At 43.9% G+C, this 23,226-nt stretch overlaps 3 protein-coding genes across 4 annotated transcripts; 2 read left to right on the top strand and 1 right to left on the bottom strand.

Annotated features, from left to right (window-relative positions):
• Positions 1-889: 889 nt before the first annotated feature.
• On the bottom strand, positions 890-4,340 carry LOC117858747 (V-type proton ATPase subunit c''2). Its single transcript, XM_034741872.2, has 4 exons — positions 4,089-4,340; positions 3,897-3,974; positions 1,427-1,597; positions 890-1,335 (listed from the first exon to the last, which is right to left on the bottom strand). The coding sequence occupies exons 1-4, from the start codon at positions 4,199-4,201 to the stop codon at positions 1,167-1,169; spliced, it is 531 nt and encodes a 176-aa protein (XP_034597763.1). The 5' UTR covers positions 4,202-4,340; the 3' UTR covers positions 890-1,166.
• Positions 4,341-11,424: 7,084 nt separating this feature from the next.
• LOC117856393 (L10-interacting MYB domain-containing protein) lies at positions 11,425-14,944 on the top strand. 2 transcript variants are annotated; one of them, XM_034738771.2, is made up of 4 exons: positions 11,431-11,968; positions 13,641-13,751; positions 13,833-14,138; positions 14,229-14,944. In XM_034738771.2, the coding sequence occupies exons 1-4, from the start codon at positions 11,534-11,536 to the stop codon at positions 14,808-14,810; spliced, it is 1,434 nt and encodes a 477-aa protein (XP_034594662.2). In that variant the 5' UTR covers positions 11,431-11,533; the 3' UTR covers positions 14,811-14,944. The 2 variants fall into 2 exon arrangements, with proteins under 2 accessions (XP_072149704.1, XP_034594662.2); XM_072293603.1 differs by lacking the exon at positions 13,833-14,138 and having other exon boundaries at positions 11,425-11,968.
• Positions 14,945-17,521: 2,577 nt separating this feature from the next.
• Positions 17,522-18,982, top strand: LOC117856392 (uncharacterized). The gene has a single exon (XM_034738770.2). The coding sequence runs from the start codon at positions 17,809-17,811 to the stop codon at positions 18,391-18,393; it is 585 nt and encodes a 194-aa protein (XP_034594661.1). The 5' UTR covers positions 17,522-17,808; the 3' UTR covers positions 18,394-18,982.
• The last annotated feature ends 4,244 nt before the right edge of the window (positions 18,983-23,226 follow it).

Below are 23,226 nucleotides of genomic sequence, written 5' to 3'. Positions count from 1 at the left end.
GCACTACAAATCGCCTGTAGAACCACTTTAAAAATACACCCTCGCAACAAGCCATAGTTTTGTGGATCACAATTGCAAAAATAGTAGGTTTGCTGACAAATTTCTTCAATTTCAATCATAAAAAATAAAAAATAGGAAAAAGTTAATTTTACTCTCTTCACCTATCCACTTTATCCGCTTAACTCCCTTAACAAAGTTTTGGCTCACTTTACTCCCCTGAACTATTTCATTTTCTCTTTTTTATTTCTTGTTGAATTTTGAGTTCAAATTTTATGAGCATATACAAAATATGATGCCTTATGTTAGAAAATTATACTAAGGAATTTTCATGGTTATTTTCTTAGGTTAGGAATATTTAATACTAAATTAATCTTACATATACAAAAATCTACGAAAAGTAATCATGAAAAAATTCTAATATATTTTTTAACATGGAACATCATGTTATAAGTCAACTAACAAAATCTGAAATTAAAATTCAATTTGTATATGAAGAAAGAAAAGAGAAATTAGGGATAGATTGGACCAAATGAAATAGTTGATTTTCATTCTAATATATTTTTTAACATGGAACATCATGTTATAAGTCAACTAACAAAATCTGAAATTAAAATTCAATTTGTATATGAAGAAAGAAAAGAGAAATTAGGGATAGATTGGACCAAATGAAATAATTGAGGGAGTATTCTAAATTTTGCTTAGAGGTCAAGTGGACAAAGTAATAACCCTGCGCAGAGTCGGTGTACCTGCAAGTCTGATCCTGGCAGCCTCTTAACCAAAAAGCTGAACCAGCGAGCAGCTAGCCATCTACATAGCATCAGACATTCGACTAGCCATTTGTCATCCTCATCTCAAGATTGAACCGACACTTTGGACGCCCAGCGAAAAGTGGCTAAAAAATTTCCATCTTATTCAGTTCCAATGCATTTATTCAATAAGCCGAGTGTGTTTTGCAACAGCAATAGCACCTACAAGATATCCAGCACACATGGAGTCTCGGCAGCAGGAATATCAACTCTACAATCGGATGCGCTAAGGGCACCGAATTACTTGTTTTGCCAAAAAGGTGCAAAAGAAAAAAGAGGCAGGAAAAGGCAGTTGGACCACATCTTGACATTCTGATACATTTCATTCGAAATAATTTACAGCGAGATGAATGGGGAAAGTCAAGCTTTGGCTGGCCATGTTGCTTGAGCTGACATGATGATGCCCACAATGACTCCAAACAGTCCCAGGGCGCTGCCAAAGATCTCAATCACCAAGATCTTTACAAAGAGTGACGAGTTCTGAGCATCAGACAGTGCGCAGCTGCTTCCAATTATCCCCACACATACCCTGTAGATAGGAAATTTAATCACCTGGAACTGAAGAACATATTTCACCAGAGAATACAAGATTTGAGCTGATTGCATAGCCTGGTGCTTACCCGCAAACAAGATTAGCAAAGCCAACAATAAGGCCAGAAGCAAAGATTGCATAGCCTGCTCGAAGAGACTCCGGAGCATACATTTGAGCTGATGGCACACTTTCAAGCTTTGTCTGGAGGATGATTGCCACAATTACACCATAAATTGCGACAGCCTCACAGAAGATGACACTGGAAAGCATAGGTAGATATATAAGTATCACAAGGTAAGAAGATTGTTGTTACCCAAAAAAAAATCAAAGACACCAAACAATAAGAATTCACAAATAAAAAAAACTAATATGAAGCTAGAACTTGCAGGGTTCCTTATGCCTAAATGCCATATTCATTGCTCACCTAGAAAGACACAAAAATGAGCAGATGAAAGGGTGAGAGCATCACATGATGTTTATTTAATTGAGGTCAATTGTGGCCATATAGACTATGTAGGTGCAGTCTGGGGGTGCAGATATAACTGCAGAATGTATCCACTCATCTCATGCCAGATGAGTTCAACTAAGGAACTCTCAAGCGGTCAAGACCCTTAATTCATGGCTGCATGTTGCATTATTCATTGTCCTCTGTGTATAGAGTACTCATAGGCATATAAACAAGTGATCTTATTTTGGTTAAGCCATTCAGGGACATCAGGGGAACAGAAATTGACCAAATGCCTGAATGATTCTACATAAATGAAAAGCACCTCTCTAATTCTCAGAATGGTGGAAGGAAGGACACTAAGACAGAACTAAACAACACTGACATCGTCAGGACTAGGCTTCTCTCGTCACAATTAGACAATATAGGATGACAAGCATGGCATACTTAAAAAGGGATCCATCATTGCAATGGACAATAAGGTGGAAAGAATGGCATGCTTCAAAACTGGAACAGTACAGGTCTCAAATTACCAGAAGACTGCAATGTCCCTCCAGCATCGAAAAATGTTCAATCATTTTCTGCATAAGCAGGCAATATTGCTCAACTCTGTTATCGAGACAAACTCAAAGTTTGTCCTCCTAGCAGACTGATGTTCTTCCTAAACACCAAATGCATGGGCATGCTTCCTCTTCTACTCGGTGGTTGTGCTAAATATTATTATAAATTCCTAATGAAACATTACACTTAACAAATGTTGATAACATAACAGCGCAGCCAAATGTTTTCAGATTATCTACATATCCTAGATGACCAGGATAATTAAGCATAAAGCCCAAAACTACATAAGCAACACATCATCATCACCACTGCAACACATACAGTCTAGTTGCACTCCTAAGTCCTAAAGCCCCTATTGATCATGGCCACCACAACAACAAGGATAAGAGCAGAAGTCAACCAATGGATGCTGAGCTATAATTAAATTATACAAGCAAACAAAGTACACGCATTGGAACCCAGAAGCACGATGGAAGAACTTGACTGCACTAGCCACAACACCAGAAGAACAGCAAATCTAAAAATTGCCCCAGCTTTGCTTAACTATGGTCTATATATAAGGGTGTAGTGTGTGACTTGGCAATGTGTGCATGTCAACTACTTGTCAAACAACACTAACATGCGCATCAGGGATTAACACATATCCAGGTGTCCAGCACGGTAACCAGAAAAAAAAACATGACCTCGAAGCATTTGTACACTCTTCAAAACAAACAAAAATAAACAAGCATGTCATTGCATCAGACCTCAAAAATAGCAATCATGTCCCATAATGTCTAGGTTTTTGTTTAGATTGTGAAAACGTGGACATTGCATTCTTCATTTATAGAATAATAAATTTAGTTCACTGAGAGAGAGAGAGAGAGAAACTAAACATGTGTGAAATATGAGAGCTTAAGGGTCCATAATTTGAAGAAGCGGTGAAGGGTCTAGATCACAATGGTAGACAACACACGATAGTAATAACAAGATGGTGCTCACAGCTATCCAAGGCAAACTGAAATTAAGGTGCATTTCCTAGAGGTCAAAGGAGACCAAGTGATTCCTAACAACCGAAGGACATGAAAAAGCAGGTGCTAAACATTTGTATTGAGAGGCGTGGCAATCCCCCTTTGATCCAAAAACATATAATTTTTTGCTAGGAGATCAGTAGCAGGTTGTTGGTATCTATAACTATAAGCCTCTCAACTCAATTCCACAGACCACAGACCTAACTGCATAAAGAACTTTACAGTGAGATAAAAAACTGAATTTTCCTCAGAAGAAAGCTACTCTATCTAAGTCAATTTATGGCACTAACACTTGACAAATCCACTAGATAAGTGTATTCATGACGAGGGTCATTCAATGGACAGGAATTCTAGTATTAAGCCAATGCCCCAGTCCCCTAAGCAGCCAGAACGGGCGGAACTACACGTTGCCATACACATAACAAAGCCTCGGTAACCACGAACTCACATCTCACCACGCATAGCAAAATCTAGCAACAAGCCAACAGCAGCACAAAAAAGACTGAACGCGTAATACGAGTCCAAGCATCGAGATTCCGCACCTAATGAGGTTCTTAGATGTGATCCTGGGCGCCTTGATGGCGGCCCCGATGAGGCTGCTCCCCGTGATGAAGATGCCCCTGGAGATTCAGAGCAAAAAGCAAACAGCAAGGTCAGTGAGAGGCCAAGCACGGATGGCTAGGGCGGCAGATCTAGCGAGACAAGGGGTGCTGGGGGGTCGCACGCGGACTCACCATGCCGCGCCGAGGACGGAGACGCCGATGGAGACGGCGATGCCGATGGCGGAGAAGGTGTAGGGCGAGATCTGCACCAGGGCGCGCGCCCACGACGACGAGTCCGACGACATCTCCGCGCGCGATCTCGTTGTCTCTCTTCTCGCTCGCTCTCTCTGCCTCGGCGTCGATGCGGGGCTGGATCGGGGAAGGAGGGGGATTGGGGAAGAAGAGCCGGGTCGGATCGAGGGGAAGCGATGCGAGAGCCCGTCGACAGGTGCGTGCGTGGTTTGCACGGGGCCAGACGTGGTGGGGCACGGGGTAGACACCGCGTGGTCCGTCCGATCCTGGGATGTACGGTTGGGGTGAAGGGGGCCGATGCGGTCATCGCGAACACGTGCCGATCACGAGCTGGATGCTAGAAAGCCCCAGATCTGTATCGTGACAGAGTTCGAGCCGGCAGTAGTAAAAAACAACTGTAAAACAAGTTAATAACAAGTTTTCTGATGTAAAATGTCAAAAAAAAACTTACGGGGCTCCTATATGAACTTTAAAGCCCAACAGGTCCAATCAGATGTTCTAAGTCAACATTTGAAGAAATTAGATTCTATATTTCTTAAAAATTAGACCAACATTTAAAAATATTAGATTCAACATTTTCTGAAATATAAATCAACATTTTGCGAGAAAGTACTGTGCCCAGCATTTTCCAATGCCTACTTCAACATCTTGACTAACTGAATTCAACATTTTTTCAAGCCAGCATCAACATTTGGAAGATGTTTTTTTACCTTCTTCAACCTCGGTAGGGGCAGCCGACAGCATGCGGGGGTAAGCGTGCGATGGCCATGCATCCATGGGGGACGGCGGTGGTGGCGGGGCAGGCACGTGCGGGCTGTGGCGCGCCTGTAGGGGATGGCCAGCGATGGGACAAGCACGTGAGCTGCGCCATGCCTGCAGGAGCGACGGCGGGGCAGCGCTTGAGAGGTCAGCGGCGCACCCCAGGCGGCGTTCCTACGGGGTCGGCGCGACGGTGTAGGGGCGGCAGCTGGTGCGGGCCGCACACAAGCATAGAGCTGGTGGTGAGCGCAAGGTCAGTGGCGGCTTGTGGGTGTTGGGCGGTGCTAGAGCTAGGGAAGGATGAGATATGCATTGAACGATCTACGTTTGCGTGCACGAATCTCAAACAATGGAAGTTTAATAGGAAAAAACTTCCAAAAGTTATATATGTTTCCTGCCTCGTATGGGCTGCCATTATGGGCATATAGATGAGGACACAAACCAGAACCGGCCCATAAGGCCTATGTGGAGTTAGAAGAAAAGGTAGGAAATCTATTTATGTTTGCTCCCAATCCCATCTTTGCATAAACAAATGAACAAATTCTACTTTGGCGTTATCACGTTCTACAACAGTAGTTTTATTTTTTAATAGGGTAAGTTTATTGTAGTAAGAAATAAAGCTCACGGGATGTCTTTAAGGAGCCACCCAAATTATCTTAATTAAACCGGGCTAATATCCATTGATCGACCCGATTTAATCGAAATAATCCCGGTAGTTCCCGGTATGCGCCTCAAGCATCGTCCAGGAACAACCTGCATACCATTTTTATATCATGACAACCATCATAAGGAAACATATGAGAGCAAGTCTTGATCATCCTACAAAGATTCATGAATTATAATTATAACATATAGCAACTAGGGCATGAGAGTTTTCATCCATTAAAGGGAGGTTCTTATTCAAACTTAGATGTAGCCTAGGTCTAGTGGCTATCCTAGCATGTTTTTCTTAAATTAAGAGTTAAAACGCAGCGGGGAGATATAAAGTAATAAGGTGCAACAATGATGTCCTTGCCCATAAGACATCACCAGCACGAGCTTAGAGCAACATCCACCATTCATCCACTTTGCTGGCTCCGGCGGAATGAACGTGGCAATCACTCACAAGAAGGAAACTTGCAAAACAACTTAACGACAGCACCGTAAGTACATTGCGTACTTGCAGGACTTATCCATAAAACTATACATTTGGTGGATGCATGAGGCTTGTCAAGTTTTAACATTATATGATAAAAATGCGAGCATAATTTATCAAGTGAATAAGCAAAAGACATGGCATCTACTTTCTCTATCAAGCACCAATACAATTGCATAAGTAGTAAAGTGATCATGTAATCCTGAGCTCAACCTTCCATAAGCTCTTCACGGAACTCTACGTTAAAGTCCAAGTACATGAGCGTGCTTTTTGACCGGGAGTGCGGCTAGTGCAATATATTATAACCCTGCAGGGGTGTACAACTTTTTCCACACGAGGCGCAAGACCAACGACCATACCCTTGACCTAGGATAAGTGTTGATTCATGCCCCCGACCGTTCACATACCCACACCCGGCTATGAATGAACGACCGGAAATGTATAGATGCACCGGACACGGCCGATCATACCTCATCCCATCCCGCGCCGAATCCGTTCAGGGCAAGGTACGACTTATGCTACTTGGCTTACCATTCCCATATTAAGTATGTGGTTTGTACAGAATAGTGCTCAAGTACCACATCGATAACGACAAGGCCTTAACCAACTCAAGCAAGCCTATGCCACTTGGATTCCACTCCCAACATGGCCCTAGCACACTTGCTCAAGTCTTGAATCATCATTCATGTTGCTCATCTTTTATGCTTTCTCAACTACTCAAGTATAATTAAGCAAACATCCAAATTCTCGCGAGTGGTGGTGACCTTGACACCCCTCGGCTTCTACTGAAAACTAAGCATGGCTGAGCAATTATGTCAAGATTTCTAGCACCCATACTTTTACTAATAAGTTGAGCTAATTTCAAGAGTTTACATGTCTAGTAGGTTCTACTCATTGCATATGTCTAGATAGAGCTAAGCCCATACACAACCATTAATAAATAATAGCGGTTCACATTCAGAAAATAGAGCTAAGATACATAGGTGCCTGGTTGAGATTGGTGCTCCAAGAACGCGACACTCCGGGACGTCATCATCTACGAAATTAGATGAATGCATGAATTAGAAAAGATGCTATGAATGCGTATTTATGCGTACGATATGCAATGACTCATGAGAAGCACGGGCTAAGATGATTTCAAGTCATCAAGCAAGCAATCAAAGGTTAGAAGTAGGGCACACAAGAAGAATAGAGTAAAGGTGTCAAACAATAACTTATACATGTGCACATAACACTTTAAGACAAGTTGTAGTATAAGAAGGTTATAAACACTAGTTGTGCTACTTTTAGTTATCATATGAATTATCACATAATTAAATTGTTATAACATAAAGAATCAGCATTGGAAGTTGTCTCATGATTGTTACCAACATTAAATAAATGAGCATGCTCAAGCTAGCTAGTAACACTAGTTAATAACAACCTTAGACAATTCATGAATTAATGGCTAACTAGCACATCACATCTTAACTAAGAATAGTAAAGTTATTCCCTAAATTAGAAGTTAGCTAAACTTGTTATACTTAATTAATTGAGGCAAGCATCATCATTCTATATTGTATCATGAAGATTTCTGATCACAAAACTATAGCACATTTATCCTAGCTAACAAAGGTGGTTTTATAGCTCACATGAGCACAATTGATTACCTAGGTATTTTGCAAGCAACTAGTTCTAGAACAAGCATATAATTAAAGTTGTATACTTATACAATCATCTCGTGAAGGTCAATAATTAAAAACAACATATCATGATCATAGGATAATAATAAGATTGGTTTCAGGATTTTAGAAGCATCATCATATAGTTGGTCATGTATTTGACAAGCTAAGAAAGTTTATAATTCAACACTTCATAAACTATGCAAGTGTATGACCAATTCATAAGTCATAATAATTTTAAACACCAATTTAAGGTTAAAGGAAGCTAACAAAGTTGGATCCATAAATTTAGAATCACATATGAAATTATTATGCATTTTACTAATTAACTTGGTTCAAACATATCTAAAATTGTACCAATCTACTCATAGATAATACAAACAAGTACTTACATTGGATTATACATACCATAAGTGAACTAGCAAAATTGGTTTCATTTTTTTGGACTAATAGAGAATTAACCAAGTAATTAACAAGATAAACACTCATACAATTAATTTAGATAATTAATTAATTATTTCGTGAGCAAACATATTTTTAAAATGTAGTAGACATCATTGTGAAATAGTAAAATTTGTTTCACATTAATCAGAGCTATATTCAATTTTATATGAATTATACAAGATAGCACATGTTTATGCATTCAAACAAACAAGATTGGGTACGGTGTACTTGTGGACCGTCCACTCATAGGGGGCGGATTGTCCACCGGTATAGCAGAGGGAGGGCTCTAGAAATACATCGGTTCTGTGTAAACTTGGGAATTGAATTGCGGACCATCCGGGGTCAAATGGTGGACTGTCCGCCGTACAAACACGGGCCGAGTAGCAGAAACGAACCGATTCTGTATGGATTTTGGGGATGAACCGCGGACAGTGTGGGAGGGTTGTGGACCGTCCGCCATACAAATTTCTGGGGATGTGTTTTTATATAGAGGTCTATGTGTTGGGTCACGATTCACAAACCGTCCGCCCCTAGCCCGCAGATCGTTCGGGTGCCGACTGAGGCTCGCGGGCGGTGGCACCGGCTATGGTTTTGGGTTCCGTTTGTTTCTACACCTTCCTAAGGATATGGATAACTCACTTTGGGTGGAGGATTTGACATGCATGGGGTGTTTTGAGCTCTAGGTCACCAATAGTGATGAAGCCATGGACGGGTTTCGGGGCTCGATTGAGGGCAAAAGGAAGATGATGAGCAGCGAGGGGAGCTCACCAGCAATGAGTAGAGCACAAGCAAGGGACCACTTGTTGGCGTAGGGAGCGTTGGAGTAGATCGGGTCGAGTTCATCCTTGAGAGCTTGAGGAAGAAGAAGAAGAAGCTTGGGGATGACCTTCCCCTTGGTCTCCGGGGAGGAAGAGGTAGACGAGGTGATGGAGAAGTTTGTCGGCGACATCCTCCGATGGTCCTTCGGCAAACTTTGGCGAGGGTGATGGTGGATTTGGTGGGGGAGAGGAGTTCTTTCTCCATGGTTTGGTTGGGGAAGAAAGAAGAGAGGGAGGGAGAGCTTCTGGTGTACGAGGAAGATAGTAGAGAGAAGGGGAGGCGCTGGGTGAGGTGGAAGGGAGGTGGGACCCGGTAGGGGCACGTGGTGCAACTTCTTTATGCAGATGACACGCATGCAGCGGCGTCTCACGAAACAAAAATCACGTAACATGGATGGTTATGTAAAAAACTTCTCATTTGCTCTATACTCCAAACTTGATCTTCCAAACCTCCGAAAAATCCATAAAAATTGCATTGATACAAGGAATCGAGAGTAACCCATTTTGCTTGAATTTGGAAGAAAAGCTATGGTAGGTTTGAAATGAAAATTCTTCCCGGAATGCTATTTTTGGATTTTCGGCTGAGCTTTTGGCTTCAAGATGGATTTCTAAAATCCAGTAAAAATCACCTAAATTCATATTTGAGGACGAATTATGTTACCAAGTTATAACTGAATGTATGCCCTATTGGAAAAGAAAGTTTCTTCACAAGGCATGTATTTTCACTTTATTCAATAATTCAAATCAAAAAACAAATGCATTCAAACAAGAACAAAAATTTTATACTAACAAACAACGATGCTCATGATGCAATGCTCAACAATGTAAATTACATTTAGGTCGTTACATCTGCTACAAAGTTGAAAATCTTGCTTTTGTGAAATTTCACAGGTATTCTTTTTTTCCTAAAAATAAGATCGATTTTATATAGTTGCGGGTACCTCTGCATTGGAGTTTAAGACTATGCTTGATTGATTTGGTGCTCGCCGAGAAGATTTACACACACCCTACGTCGATTAAAGTCCATTGCCAAGTTTCCTGCTTTTTTCGCGTATTCAACAAACTATCATCTTGATGAACAGAAAATAGGTTAAGAAACCAATAGCACTTTCTTCTCAATTGAACGGTACATAACTGTACATATTATGCATTTTAGACTTAGCAGCTCATACCATTGGTTACACCTAGGGCTGGACGTGCTCGGCTTGGCTCGGCTCGACTCGCTAATAAAATGAGTAAAAAGGTTGGCTCGGCTTGGCTTGTTAGTAGCTCGAGCTAGCTCGTTAGGCTCGCAAGCTAGATGTGAATTTGGGATTAACATCTCAACATATGTAAAATATTAAACAATACTAATTATAAAGTATAAATGATAAAATTTACAATGCATGAAGCACCACGACTAGCTCAGCTCGACTCCGACGGCTCGGCTCAGCTTTGATCGTTCGACTCCCCCATATTAGGCCTTTAGCCTTCTAGCTTGTTTGGCTCGTGAGCTGGTTCGAGCCAGCTCGTTAATAAAATGAGTAAAAATAGCAACTCGGCTCGTAAAAAATTGATTGAGCTAAGCTGAGCCAGCTCACGATAACAAGCACAGTTCAATTATTCTTGGATGGAAATGCAACTTCTATTGTTGCTGGCAGAAAGGAAAACAACATCAACTTGGATGAACGCACCAGGGGTATGCAAGTCTAATGCACTCTATACGCCGCAGTCAAATGACATTCGCCTCGCATAGTGTGGTTCAGACTTCATACGTGCGGCGCACCACGGTCCACGAGTCCACGAGAATGGTCCGCTCCTTTTCGGCCTCCTCCAACAGAGACGTCTCATACATCTCCACGTTGGATTCATTCCGGCGTGGGAGAGAGAATAGCGTGGGATCAGGAGACAGGCTCATTCACACGCCTCGAGGCGCACCTGGGCCCAGCACCCTCGCGCACGCCTGGCGACGAATGCTGGAGGTTGCGCACCTGTGTTGGGACTCTATGCCTGCCATCACCGATGGCCCCTGCAGTCCAGCCAGATTCCAGAGCACCTGCTAGAAAAATCATGGGCCACCTATACGCACACATGAATCAAGGCTTAGATCCGGTTTGGTTCACTGATTTAAATTTAAGCACCCGTCACATCGAATGTTTAGATACTAATTAGAAGTATTAAACGTAGACTATTTACAAAACCGATTACATATATGGGCCTGTTTGGCAGAGCTCCACGCAGCTCCAGATCCAAAAAAACAGCTCCGCTCCTATTTTTTCCAGCCAAACAGTGCAGCTCCGTGAACACCAGATCCGCAAAAAAATTGGATCCAGCTCCCAGATCCACCAATTCCACGGAGCACCCAAGGGGGTGCTCTCAAAACGCTGGTTTTGTAACCCCTCATGGAGTTGGTGGAAATTACCCACCAATGCCATCGATTACACACATCTCGTACCGGTTCGACCTCTGTTTATTTCCTCCGCGCGCCGCCCCTCTGTTTTTTCATCCTACACTTTTCCTTCTCCTCCCCCGCCGCATCCAGCGCCGGCCGCCGCCTCGTGTCCGTCGGTGGCCGGACCGCCGCCGGGAATGAGGAGATCAGGTCCTCCTCCACCTCCTCCGCCCCCTTCATCTTCCAATCCGGCCCCTAGGGTTGGACTTTCCCGTCCCGGCCCCGTCACTGGCGCGCCCGGCGGCGAGAGCGTGGCCGCCGCGGCCCTGGGCGGCGCGCCCGGCGGCGCGGGCCTGGGCGCCGCGGGCCTGGGCGGCGCGCCCGGCGGCGGGACCCTGGGCGCCGCGCCCGGCGGCGGGAGCCTGGCCGCCGCGGGCCTGGGCGGCGCGCCCGGCCTGGGCGGCGCCTGCCTGGCCGCCGCGGGCCTGGGCGGCGCCTGCCTGGCCGCGGCTGGCCTGGGCGGCGCGCACGGCATGGGCGGCGCAAGCCTGGCCGCGGCAGGCCTGGGCGGCGCGGCCGGCCTGGACGGCGCAAGCCGGGCCGCGGGTGGCCTGGGCGACGCGGATGGCTTGGTAAAATCCATCAATCCCGTTGATTTCACAAATTCCACATGATTGCAGCAGATGATTTCTTCCCTTTTGCCTTGGTTGTAGTAGCAGTTTGCTTTGCCGTGGGAATGAAAATAATATTGCTAGATGTGCGTATTTGATTTAAACTTTTGTTGTGCTCAATTAAAATTTGCTTTTTTTGTGATTGTAATAGTTGCTACATATTGTGGCAAATGTGGTTCATGTTAGCCGGTGGTTCAATCGTTCAGTCGCTTTCAAGTGGATTACTGATACCATCATTCATATGGTTTGCTATGAAAAGCGGTTTAATTGTATTTTCAGGGAAAACCATGTCAAATTGCATATGAGTAGGATGTATTTGATGTCAACAGGGGTACACGGTATCTTTTGTTCTAAAAAATTGCTTACAACCAGTATTCATATTGTGACAGTTCAGCTCAAACAATTTGTTACCTTGGAACGTTGTTGGCTTATTGGAAGGCTATGTAGTTAAAAAATAGTATTCTTATTGGAAGCCTTGGTTGCAGCAGATGATTTCTTCCCTTTTGCCTTGGTTGTAGTAGCAGTTTGCTCACTTGACACCTGGTGCTCAATAGAAAGGGCTTCAGGTTGATTAGTACCACTCCTCGACACACACCTGACCAAGTAATTTAGGTTATGATGAACACAATATAATCAAAACTAGCACAAATATACCTAGTACAAACTATGTTCAGGACCATTTACCTTGCTGATTTTTCAGAACTTGGTGTATCACCTTTTCCTTTTGTCTTGGTTGAAGGTTCACTGTTTTAGCTATGGTTCAAAGAAAGAACCAGGTCCAATTTTCGCTAGTTTCAGAATCAGAAACTCTAGAAGCGACTGGGTACATCCAATGGTATGGCATGTAATGGTTTTAACCCAAATACTCTAGATATCATGAGGAATAAATGTGGCAGTTCTTTTCTCTATTTTGTACATTTAATTGCTTTGCAACTTGTAAGACATGTAAATGAGGTAGAAACCTACGACTACAACAGAGTCCAGTTAGCATTTGTACAAGCATGCCACAAATTCATATAGTCTTATAGCAACATAAATTTGGATGCAAAATGATCACAAATGCTGGAATTCTTTGACAATCCTTGCTAAAATAGTTGCTGAGTTGCTGACAAACTAATATGGTGCAGTTGCGTAACAAAAAGCACACACACTACAAAAACAGCACAGATATTTCACCCTTTTTTTGCATAATGCAAAGAGCAAAAATCTTAGCATATATTGCCACAGATCAAAACAAACTGACCATGAAGAGCTATCAAGTAAAGCCTTAGCGCACCATTATTCCTCAGCTTGCCCTTTTGCCTGAACATGTGACCATGTCTGTTCAGTATTTTTTTATCCCAAATTATGTTTGCATAGCTCACACTAGTCACTGATACTTCTATGAGGCTTTGCCTATTTCCTATTTAATTGAATCCATTAATTTTGCTTCAACTATTGTTATATTTATGTGCTTATAAATGATCTGTTTACACGAGGTTCATCATACTGCCTTCTAGAATAGCCTTGTAATATTCTCTTGGAGCTCCATATGCTTGGCGTGCTATTTTGCTATTTTTGCACCAGGAGCCAATTGGGATTATTGGATTATTGGAAATATATACTAATTGGATTATTGGCAAATGGCATGTAGGACGCAGTGATCGGCGATGAGTTCCTGATGGCATCGCAGGCATCTTCTACACCGGTTGCGCAAGCTAGGAGGCGTGCTGCATCAGCTAACAAAAGGGCAAGGGATGATGAGGTATATTTTTCTTCCATTGTAGTGGAGCTGTTGTATAATAGAGTTGGAATTTGAACAATATTTTGGGGAAATCATTAATAGGGTGATCATATGGATTGGAATGATGGCTATACCACCCTTATTTGCAAGTTGTTTGTTGAACAAGTTAGAAAAGGAAATCGACCAAACACTCATTTGAACAATGTGGGATATTCCGAGGTGAAAGAAAGGTTTTTTCAGAGTACCGGTATCATGTTGAAAAAAAGTCAACTTAAGAACAAGTGGGATAAGTTGAGGGGTGATTTGTCTGCATGGAAAAAATTAATGAGAAAGCAAACTGGTACTGGTTGGAACTGGGAGAAGGGAACTATCAATATGGACGCCGAGTGGTGGAAAAAAACAAAAAAAGTGAGCACTTCTCGCATGGTATTTTGTTCATATATAGATTATATTAGTCTTGTATAATTTCAATTTAATACCTTTGTCAAACACTTTTAGGACATTCCTGGCGTGGGGAAATTTAAGAATAGGCCTCTCCAAAACGAAGATGAGTTGAAGGTGATGTTTGGAAATATCATTAATGAAGAGCAAGATCATTGGAATCCTATGAGTTCCAACCCCATCATACCCCCAAGCGAAGAAGCACCCAATCCTATGAGTTCCAACTTCATTGATGCCGAGGATGGGTTAGAGATGGGTGGTAACAATGATTTAGACAATGGCGATGAGGTCCAGGAGGTTTCTCCTTCCGTTGCCAATGCTAAGAAAAAAGTACATGTGATCCTTGATAAACCTAACAAGAAATCTAAGGCAAGCACAGCATTAGTTATACAAGAACACATCTCCAAGATATCAGATAATGCTTCCTCTTTTGTTGCAAGCAGGCAAGCTGGGATCACTATTGAACAAGTAATGGACCATGTTGCCGCATGTGGGGCTGCGTGTGGCAGTGATGAGCATTTTGTGGCAACTGAGCTTTTTGTCAAGAAAGAGCTAAGGGAAATGTTCATGACTATTCCCACCAATGAGGCTAGGTTTAGTTGGCTTAAGAGGAAGTGCGATATGATGTTTGCAAAGTGATGGTCGAGTGATTTGCCATCTTTTTTTTAGACATGTCATTTTTATTCATCTATGTCATATGGACAAATTTGTGATGCTTAATTTGTTGTCATTTTTAATTCATCCATCTTGTGTGGATAATTTTTAATTTGCCATCTTACGTTGTTATTTGGACATGTTATTTTTATTCTTGCAGTTGTCTAGTGATGATTCTAGTGATGAGAATGAGGAATTTTTCAAAACTATCCTAGGAGGTGCTATGCTTGCTCAAATATATGTTGATATGTTCCTTACTAAAAACCCTACAAGGACATCTACCACCAGTGGAATGGGTTTTATTTTGGAGACTTTGCACACTCCAGGCGAATGCCATAGCTAGTTGCGTATGAGCACAGAAATCTTCTTTGATCTTCATGGCTTATTGGTACAGAGGTATGGGTTAACACCATCGTTGCACATGTCTACCGAAGAGACCTTAGGAATTTTCTTATTTATCTGTGCGGGAAATGAGTCTAATAGAAAATGTCAAAATCGATTCAAGCACTCTGGTGAAACTATTAGTCGAAAATTTGAGAATGTTCTAAACTGTTTGATGGCTATGGCAAAGGATTTCATTAGGCCAAAAGATCCAAATTTTCATAATGTTCATAGGAGAATAAGGGATGATAGGCGAGCATATCCACATTTCAAAGATTGCATTGGAGCACTTGATGGCACCCATATTCGTGTTTCCCTTCCACCGGATGATCAAGTGAGGTATATCGGGAAGACAGGGATAGCCACCCAAAATGTTTTAGCAGTCTGTGATTTCGACATGCGGTTCACATATGTGTCAACGGGCCAACCAGGAGCTATGCATGACACAAGTGTGTTATACAATGCATTGAGTGTGGACGAGAAATTCTTTCCACATCCACCGCAAGGTAAAATTTATTGGAATAGTTATTTTACCATTATACGTGACTACAAATAAATTTATTTTTTGTCATCATTTGTAGGTAAATACTACGTTGTCGATGCGGGTTATCCCAATCGTCCAGGTTATCTAGCTCCATATAAGGGTGAGAGGTATCATATGCCTGAGTGGCATAGAGGTATGGAACCAAAAACCCCAAAGGAAAAATTCAATCGCATCCATTCTTCTATTCGAAATGTGATTGAGCGATCTTTTGGCGTATTGAAAATGAAGTGGCAAATTTTATACAAAATGCCGAACTACCCGATGTGGAAACAAAAAATGGTAGTTATTGCTTGTATGGTCCTTCACAATTTCATTCGTGAGCATAATAGTGAGGATTCAGACTTTGCTCGGTTTGATCGTGATCCTAATTTTGTCCCTACAATACCGCAACGGTACAATCCATTTGTAGTTCCATCGGATGGATCTACTTCAGAAGGCAGTGTCACTACAATGGATATTTTTCACGATGAGCTGGCCACCAATCTTGCTCTTGCTTGGAGGTAGAATGAAATGAAGTAGTGAATTATCAAATTTATTTTCTATGTATGGACAATTATTTATGTATGAACAATTGATTTATGTATGAACAATTAATCAACTTCTTGGGAAAATGACTGGATGCATGCGTATATAAAAAAACATGTCAATACGTCTTCCTCCGGCCATTTTTCTCCGGACATTTTTCTTCGGACATAAAAAAACATGTCAAAATGACTGGAAAATGACCAGTATGTCTTCCTTCGGCCATTTTTATTTTTTCAGAAAAAAATAAGAAGAAAAAATGGAAAATACCAAGGGTATTAGTGGACAATCCAACCAAAAACTCTGTTTCTGGATTTGGAGCTGTTGTCTCAGCCAAACACTTTTGCTCAGCTCCACGGTGAGAACATAGATCCACGCTGGAGCTGCTCTGTAGTGGAGCTACTGTTTTTTTGGATCTGGAGCTGCGTGGAGCTCTGCCAAACAGGCCCATAAGAGCAGGCTAAACGGCGAGACGAATCTATTAAGCCTAATTAGTCCATGATTTGACAATGTGTTGCTACAGTAAATATTTGCTAATGATGGATTAATTAGGCATAATAGATTCGTCTCGCCGTTTAGCCTCCACTTATGTAATGGGTTTTGTAAATAGTCTACGTTTAATATCCCTGATTAGTATCTAAACATTCGATGTGACACCTACTAAAAATAAGCTAAAGGAACCAAACGCCACCTTACGCGCAACGAGCTCCCCGGCACTGACATCCTGCACACGTTCGCCAGCGGCAGCTGCTCGCTCGCCGCCGCCCTCGTCTCCTCGGGGACGTTTGGATTCTGCCGCACGCCAGCGCTGCCAAAGCCTCGGCACGGCCAAAATTCGGCGGCCGAATCGGCCACCCCAATTTGGCTGGCCAAAGTGCGCCAAAATGAACTACGGGAGATCAGGCCTGCCAAATCATGGCCAAAGTCCAAACACCGCTGAATCTACGGTCAGCTGCTAAATTTTGGCCTGGCTCGTATCGGCGCTCATCCAAACGAGCCCCTCATGCAGAGCGACGGAGACTGGGCCCGAACACCTCGTCGACCCATCGGACGCACGACGGCGTAGCTGCTTCTCGGAAACACGTCCGCCGCCACCGTATGCCAAATTGCCGATGCCGCCCCCACAGACCGCAGGCTGCAAGATCGCACGGCCGCGGTGGGCGCCGAGCGGTGGCGGCGGATTCGCGGCACGCGAGGCCGAGTCGGACGCGGGTCGCGGTTCATCAGGTAAATTTGGCGCGCACGCCTCTCCGTGGCGCGAAATCGAATCCGAGCGCGGATGGGCCCAACAGTCAGCCGCAGGGGCTTCGTACTCGGGAACGGAAACCGACGCCGACGCCGATCCCGACATGGAAACGGGGAAGCTCCCATACTCCGGCAATGCGGCAATAAAAGTTGCGAGGTAGCAGGTCCGCTCCTGCCTTATTATCACATCTCGTGATTGCGACTAGCTCTCTGCCTCTCCTACGAGCGCTGTCTGCCCTCCTGCTCTCACTGCACTTGTCGTCGCCGATCGACCAAGCCGGTGCTGCTGGCATGGCGGCCAACTCCGCCGAGACGGAGCGGGCTCTGGAGCAGTGCGAGAGGGACCTGGACCTGGCGATCGAGCGCCTGGTCAACCTGCGGCTTGATCCCGAGCATGACGCCGGCGAAGGCGCCGCTCCTGACATCATCGACGACGACGTCCGTCACGCCCCCGCCCCCGCCCCCGCTCCCGCCGCCGCTAAGGCACGGAGCGCCGCCCCTGTCCCGTCAGGCGGCAGCGGCCACGCGGCATGGATCGAGAGACTCATCAATGAGATGCTGAGCGCCGCGGACGTGGACGACGCCAGGGCCCGCGCCGCCACGTTCCTCAACGACTTCGACGCCTCCGTCGCGGTGGGGCGGGACGTGGTGGCCCTGCAGGAGAACCGCGTCCTGAAGAAGGCCGTGCTCCTCCAGCACCGGCTGGACAACAAGAAGGAGACGGCGAACCGGGAGCTCCAGCGGCAGCTCGCCGGCTGCCAGGAGCGTGTCAGGAGCCTGGAGACGGACAACTACGCGCTGTCCATGTTCCTCAGGCGCGCGCAGCCGCAGGGGGGGGCTTCCATGACCGGTCGCTTCCACCCGGAGGTTTTCTGATAATAAACAGAAAGTAGGAAGGAACAAAGAACAGGTATAGAATTCGAATTCAGATTCGAATTTTGTTTTTTGTTAGAAAGCCATCTGAATTCGAGTCGCATAGAATTCGAATTCAGTTAGACGCTATGTAATCTGACAATAATGGGCGTGCAGTTCCTCACTCGGAGGCTTCTGACAAGCCTCAAACTAGCTATGTACTTCTAAGTATAGAAGCTAGGCACGCCGAGGGGTTTTTATTGTGAACGGCTGCAAACGACTAAGCTAGGTACAACCTCTTTCTGAATGAGGCTTTATAACTGAAACAGCAATAAACAGGCATCCAGGTTCCAGGAAGACGGAAGTCGGAAGATCTGTCTTTATTTTTCTCAACTAGTACTAGTGATGAACTGATGATAGTGTAACGGCTATGTGTACCTTCTTGTGGATTGATAGGCTAGGAATTGTACTTCTACTAGTAGTATTATTCCCTCCGTCCCAAATTACTACTTGTTATATTTTTTCTTGATACATAGCTTTTGCTACGTATCTGAACATACATACATACATCTAGATTCATATTAAAAGTTTTGTATTTAGAAAAGTCAAAACGAATAGTAAATTGGGACGGATGGAGTATAAAGGAACAAATATGGATATATACATCTTTTGCTTCTAGTACCCGGTCAGCACTTGTTCACTTCCTCCCGTACTAGTACACTGTACGTATGGTAGTGCTCTGGATTTTCAAGCTGTTGTACCGTATGTCTGAAAACGGAAAGTAAAACTGTTCAGTTACTGTGTGTGTTGACCTTGAGACCGTACTGCTGTTCCGGCGTCTCAAGTTGTTGCACCTACTGCCGTGAGGACGATGATTGGTCAAGACTGTTTGCATTGATCAGTAATCAGTTCGTCCTTCTCATGCGGAACACAAGGAAAGTTTGACCGCCTGCTCCCTCACACCACTTGGCTGCAGTCAATGTCAATCCTTCTTGGTTCCTCCTGGTCCGCAGGACCAAAGTCCAACCTGTGAGGATCGGCAGCTCCTCCAACTTCGCACATGCGTTTTCAGATTGTTCAGGCAGCGAGAATATGTTGATCTGGGCTGCTGATCGATCACACAACTCGACGATCCAAAGCACGCCGCGGTCGTTCTGCACTTGCGTATCAGCTTCAGCCATTGGAAGCTTCGGCTGCTTCCAGGGAATCGATTACAGTCAGCGTTGAGTTTGAGTAGAGCCGGTTCTTGCAAGACGCCCCGTACTCTGTTCTCGTTTCCATTTTTTCAGTTGGAATCAAAAGCTGCTAAAATTTCATTGAAGAACAAGAAGAGCATTAATAAAGGAGGTTAACAAAATAACAGTAGTAGTATATCTTAGCGCCGGAGACTTGCTAAACGCCTCCGCCATTCCGCTTCCGGCGTTGAAGTTTTCTTGCTCTCTTCCGTGCTGGACACCGATCGGCCTGGTGGTCAGCCTCTGCCTCTGAGAAATAAAACCTAGCTAGCCCTGTTCACATGCAGTCAGAGTCAGTACATGCAGTCAGAGTCAGGTTTCGAAGCCGTCGTTGTATTCCGTAGACGAAATGATCAGGGTACGTGCTTCCGTCTGTCTGACCTTTTGGGGGGAGACCTTTAGGGTTTGGTGAGTGAGAAGGTGGGGACTGGCATCTGAGGTGTTAGCACCTCCGTTCTCACGGCTTTGGGGGTATGAACTTGGAATTGCAGTCTTGTGCCCTGTTGAAATGGTTAAACTTTATTTGGTGACAATGTGAATTTGGCCAAAAGGAGTTTGATTTTGCTGATCTGGAGTAGAAACAGTTAGACTGTGGAATTCTCTCGTGAAATGAAATGGAGGAACATTAAGCATCGCTCGATCATAAAACGCCCAGTGGCATGCACTAGTGTCCCCCGCTGAAGGTTCCAAAATACCCGGCAGGTTTTCGCTAAAAAAAGGTGCTTCGTAACCTTTTTTCCCTGCGATTACCGGAGTCAGGGATGACGTGCTCATCAACACAACATCACGCACGCGCACCAGACTTAGAAATTTGAATTCTCTCCTCTGGTTCCTCTTCCCTCAACACATGTCCAACTTGGACCGTCACTGCAATGGAAACAACACTTCAGTTCCAAGACAGGCACGGAACGGCATCGCCATGGATGTACGCTGCCGCTGTTCGCTCCTCAATTCAGTAGTCCACTCTGCATCAGTTCTTCTTCTTCCAAATACCTGTCCAGGTCGGTGATCTCATCGCAGAAGAAATTCGTACAGGTTGCGGCCACTGGACGAAGTTAAATCGAGGATGGTCGTCATCTTGTCAGAAACGACACCTCAAGTGGCACTTCTGTCAGCACGGCCCTTCTTCTCAATTCAAAGCTCGTGCGTCAGAGAAAGAGCGAGTTACATACACACATTGGCTGCTATGGGTGTCGTCTGCATGAATTATTGTTCTGTGTGATAGGGATTGCTGAAGTTAGAAGGAGATATCACGGAACTATTAAGGAGGTAGCTGTCGAAGATAGGAACGTTGAGTAAGGGGTTGTTTGTTTCTTTAGCACCTCCTAAAATTTCTATCTCATCGAATGTTTAGATACTAATTAGGAGTATTAAATATAGGTTAATTATAAAACCAGTTGCACAGATGGAGACTAATTTGCGAGATGAATCTATTAAGCCTAATTAGTCCATGATTTGATAATATGATGCTACAGTAAACATGCACTAATGATGGATTAATTAGGCTTAATAGATTCGTCTCGTGAATTAGCCTCCATCTATGTAATTAGTTTAATAATTAGCTCATGTTTAGTCCTTCCAATTAGCCTCCGAATATTTGATGTGACATGACACCCCCTAATTTACCTTCACATGCATTGGATCTTACCTGGTGTTAGGTTGGATTGTGCACTGTGGGACTGTGGGATCTTATCATGTTCCAACCCTCAGTTTCCCAAACCGGTGAAAATCAACAGTGTTCCTACAATTTCACCAAAAGAATATACATAGAAATTGAAATCAGTAAAAAATTGGTCTGGAATGAAGTGTGTTGCATGGTGCGATAGTATACTCGAACACTGAGTGGACTAGGCAAGAACACTTTAGTACCTTTCATCAATGTATGAAGATTGCGGTTTATGACCAGTTTTTATGTCCAACCAACATATTATAGAATTTCGGCGTCAAACGCTTCCCTTCGGAATTCCACGTAATGTGATAACACTACTATGTCCTTTTACCAATTTTACTCAACTGAATACTTCAACTCGCAAGCAAAACATAAGGTGATTCAAATCACCTGGAATTCGGTCAAGTAACCAAGAAATGATATGAAATCATCGGTCAAGCGATTTTTGTCAAGTCCAGGGGACAAATCAACAATTTTAAGCAACCTAAGTTAGAAATGGCGAGTTCCTCGCACTTAAATATAACAGCACCTTATTTTCCTACAACTCGTATACATACATCACCATGTCGTTGCGTGATATCCAAATCATCAGAGTCAAACATGAGGGCAGGTTTACAGTGGATGAAATCAAATAACTAAACTGAATCGATCAAATAACCGATTTGAATCAATCATACAAGCTGAACGCGAAAAAGAGAAGCTCAAAGGTAAGCAGTTTCCTGGTCATCAGCGAAGGAATTCAAACATTTGACTCGATTATATGTACACAAACATTGTTAATTAATTAATTCCTTTTAGCTAGCTAGGGAATTAGACTCAAAGCCTTTCATCAGAGGGCACGAAACTGTCAACACCTACTCCTTTGGAACAATGCTAAACTTCTTTTTTCCTAGAATACAATAATCCTGAGAAAGATAATAGGATATGAAAGGACGTTAAAAGGACAGCTGCGGTGAAGCCCACTCGTTACTGAGAAGCCACCGGGCAACAATAAAAGATTGAGACGGTGAATACTTGAGAAAAACATGCGTGCGTTTGGAAATGGACATGGTAATTAAGTGCAGGTACATGCTATGCTGTACTATTCCCTTAGGCTTAAAATTTAAATCGTCCTAGCTAGCCAGTTCCCCAAGAAAGTGACACCGGACTGTACTTTGGAGCAGCTGCACAACAATGGTCTGTCCGTATATACAATATATACAAACAAGCAAGCTAGAAACTGAGAAAAATGACGCATGAAAATTGCTATTGTAATATTCGAATTGGACCGCAACCTTTGCTAAGAGACATACATAACAGAAAGAAGTCCAGATAATGTTAAACATTTTCTGAACTCGAAAGCGACACAATAAACAGCAACCTGAATAAACCCAACGCGAGCAAGCAAGCAATTTCAACACAAACGAAATTGGCTCACACAAGATAAATCTTAATACTAAACGATCACGATCACACTGACCAGTCAATGCTCGTGTGGTCAACATTCGTGTCGACATACACACAAGTCGACTCCAGTAGCACCGCCGAGAGCCGTCGGATCTCCGATCCGACGGTCCATAGCGCATACCCCTTGATCCTAGCTGACAGGGATTTGTTCAGCTACAGCTACGATTAGCAAACAACGGAGCAGCAATAGGATAGGATTTTTATTCAAGCCTTGGATGAGCAGCCAGTCGACCGGCCACATCAGCATCAGGGGTATCCCATCAGGCCACCACCTACCGCTGAATTGAACAGGACCACATTCTCAAGAGAAGGAAGCAGCCCCGAACGAAGCAGTTCCTCTGTCAGTGTGGGTCCCACGGGGGGGCTGCATGTTGATTGTTGACCGCCTCTCCGAGCAGCCCGGACAAAGACAAGCTCCCCGGTTGATGCCAGGAAGCTCCCGCGGCCCGCCAGAGTTATAAACACGCGCGCGAATTGCAACGGCCAATCAATAATGAAATCAAATCC

The sequence above is a fragment of the Setaria viridis genome, chromosome 5, assembly GCF_005286985.2.
Source record: "Setaria viridis chromosome 5, Setaria_viridis_v4.0, whole genome shotgun sequence".
NCBI lineage: Eukaryota > Viridiplantae > Streptophyta > Magnoliopsida > Poales > Poaceae > Setaria > Setaria viridis.
Note: the sequence above shows the minus strand (reverse complement) of the source record. Positions and strands in the feature narration are given on the sequence as shown.

Coding starts and splice junctions, on each gene's coding strand:
- LOC117858747 (XM_034741872.2), bottom strand. CDS start 4,201: ATGTCGTCGGACTCGTCGTCGTGGGCGCGCGCCCTGGTGCAGATCTCG. Junction 3,975..4,088: donor TCCGTCCTCGGCGCGGCATG/GTGAGTCCGCGT, acceptor CTGAATCTCCAG/GGGCATCTTCATCACGGGGA. Junction 1,598..3,896: donor ACATCTAAGAACCTCATTAG/GTGCGGAATCTC, acceptor TATGCTTTCCAG/TGTCATCTTCTGTGAGGCTG.
- LOC117856393 (XM_034738771.2), top strand. CDS start 11,534: ATGAGGAGATCAGGTCCTCCTCCACCTCCTCCGCCCCCTTCATCTTCC. Junction 13,752..13,832: donor AAAGGGCAAGGGATGATGAG/GTATATTTTTCT, acceptor AATCATTAATAG/GGTGATCATATGGATTGGAA. Junction 14,139..14,228: donor GGTGGAAAAAAACAAAAAAA/GTGAGCACTTCT, acceptor AAACACTTTTAG/GACATTCCTGGCGTGGGGAA.
- LOC117856392 (XM_034738770.2), top strand. CDS start 17,809: ATGGCGGCCAACTCCGCCGAGACGGAGCGGGCTCTGGAGCAGTGCGAG.